The 2,149-nt window shown below is 44.5% G+C and overlaps 1 protein-coding gene across 1 annotated transcript; it reads right to left on the minus strand.

The window, feature by feature from the left end:
• Positions 1–834: 834 nt before the first annotated feature.
• TNP1 (transition protein 1) lies at positions 835–1,491 on the minus strand. Its single transcript, XM_004576841.3, has 2 exons — positions 1,285–1,491; positions 835–1,073 (listed from the first exon to the last, which is right to left on the minus strand). Exons 1-2 carry the CDS (start codon positions 1,421–1,423, stop codon positions 1,045–1,047), a joined length of 168 nt encoding a protein of 55 aa, XP_004576898.3. The 5' UTR covers positions 1,424–1,491; the 3' UTR covers positions 835–1,044.
• Between the last annotated feature and the right edge of the window lie 658 nt (positions 1,492–2,149).

Consider the following 2,149-nt stretch of genomic DNA (forward strand, 5'->3'; position numbering starts at 1 on the left):
GTTCCCTTCTCTTCTGTTATTTGGTCTCGTGTCTAACCATCTTTCCCTGCCACCATTGGAAACTTCCTATAGAATCTCATGATCTTCTCACTCCTTCCTGATGTCATTTCCTGATTATGTCTCCAGAATCCATGGGTGTGGCCGTTTCAGATACAAGTTCTGAAAGAGTTTGGGCAAAACTACCCTTTCTGAGTGGAAGCTGAGGGGTGGTTTTAGATCCCTGGCCAGAGGCACTGTCAACCATATCCCAACCTAAGGTCAAGGTAAATTAAGCATTTAGAGTTGACTATAGAGCTAAGGATAGTTGTTCTGTGCCAGTAAGGTCCATCAGTATTGAGACTGTCCTCAAATATACTTGACCAAGGTTTGCTGTGGCTTGAATCTCTAACGACTAGTCATTTCCATCTGAAAATGTAGCTACCACTACTAAAAAAGCCTATAGAGATCTAGGCCTTCTGATTTAATTCTGTCCCAAAGATGACCAGCAATGCTTCCCATTAAGTGCTCCACTGAATGTTCTCTTTGGATCAAGGCTTCAGTTTTGTGTCTCTCCTTATGCTATAAGTCCCTTGACGAAAGTAGCTTGTGTCCTTTGGCTCCTATTTGGCTTTCAGATGAACTCATTTCTCCCTATACTCCTTTTCCATATTGGGGAGGGAGACCATGCCTTGGGAAAAAGACCTAATTATGGTGATGGTGCAGACACAGCAGGGCCACGAAGGGAAGGAGTTGTAAGGACAATTTGATACTTTCCAAGTCATGTTAAATGGTTTCCTTGAGGCCAATTCCTCTCAGAAACCCAACTTTTTCCAACCAAAAAAAATCAAAGGAATCTTTTCAGTTTTCAAAATTTTATTGAGTTATTGGGGAGAAACAGCCAACATATACATTCCTCATTTTGTCACGATTGTCATTTTATCCACACTCCATAGGCGGCTCTTTGGCTTTGATCTAACTTCCGGCCTCATTGGCAGTTCCCCTTCTGTTGCCACATCGCTGCCTGGTGCTGTTTGGAGCCCACCAGGACAGAGCCTGCTGGCGAATTCACAAGTGAGAGCGGTAATTGCGATTGGCTGTGGGGGAAGGATAGATTTGCAATACGACACCCATTAGAAAATGACCATGAAAATACCTACCCAAGGAGGAATTGACTCAGTGGAAACACCTTCTGCTGAGATTTTAGGGTTATCTGAGGGTTGCCCCTAGAAGCAAGAGCCTAGGAACATCCCCTATAGTTTTAGTGAAATTAAAAATAGTGTATTTTTCCACTACTCCCTCACTCACCATCATCGCTCCGTTTCCTACTCTTCATGCTGCCCTTCCGGTATTTTCTTTTGCTGCCACCTCTCTTGACTCCCTTGTGCGGAGAGCGGGTCTTGCCCCTCCTCATGCCATGGCTCTTTAATTTGCGGCTGGTCGACATTGTGATTTCTGCCAAAAATGAGGGGCTTTGCGAGGCCCGGGGGCTGAGAGTGTGGGTATTTAAGGCCTTAGCCATTGTGACTGTGGAGGGGTGTGGCCCAGCAGGTGGGCGGTGCTTTTTGTGATGTCATCAGCCCTTGCTACACTTGGGTCATATATGTAAAATAAGGTGGTCCCTTTCATGCAGCTCAAATGGGTTGGCATCAGTTTTGAAATGCTTTCCAGGTTAGGTGAGGCTTTCCAGCCAGGTAGTGTCAAGCAACTGAGAACTGGCCCAATGCTAGAAATTAGGGGACTATAAGAACCCTTTAAAATGCGTGTTTCCTGCCTGCAAGGAATTTTATACCTGTTGAGTATGGCTACTTGCATATGTGTTTAAGTCTCAAAGTATTTGGAAGCAATAAGCATATAGCTCTGGGAACTCCAACTCAATTTTATCAAAATAAAATTGCTGTTTCTCTTTCATCTCACTTGAGTCTATCTCAGCCCTATCGACACTATGGGCTCGATAACTTTTGGTGAGTTGTCCTTTGGTGGTGTCCCTGGCCTCTGTCCACTAAAAGCCTGTAAGAGCTGTCATGGATGTGCAATCACTAAAAATATGTCTAAACATTTCTGCTTGTCCTTTGGGAACCTGAGGGAATAGGGCTGGAAGTTGTGGGGAGAAAGCAAAGGTGTCCTGGTCAAGAATCATGGCCTGGCCATATTAAAAAAATCAGTCATGAAG

The sequence above is a fragment of the Ochotona princeps genome, chromosome 5 (assembly GCF_030435755.1).
Source record: "Ochotona princeps isolate mOchPri1 chromosome 5, mOchPri1.hap1, whole genome shotgun sequence".
Classification (NCBI taxonomy): Eukaryota; Metazoa; Chordata; class Mammalia; order Lagomorpha; family Ochotonidae; genus Ochotona; species Ochotona princeps.

What these genes read in the sequence shown, in the direction of transcription:
- TNP1 (XM_004576841.3), bottom strand. Translation starts at nt 1,423, where the DNA reads ATGTCGACCAGCCGCAAATTAAAGAGCCATGGCATGAGGAGGGGCAAG. An exon ending in TAGGAAACGGAGCGATGATG is followed by an intron (nt 1,074 to 1,284) that starts GTGAGTGAGGGA and finishes CTTCCCCCACAG; the next exon opens with CCAATCGCAATTACCGCTCT.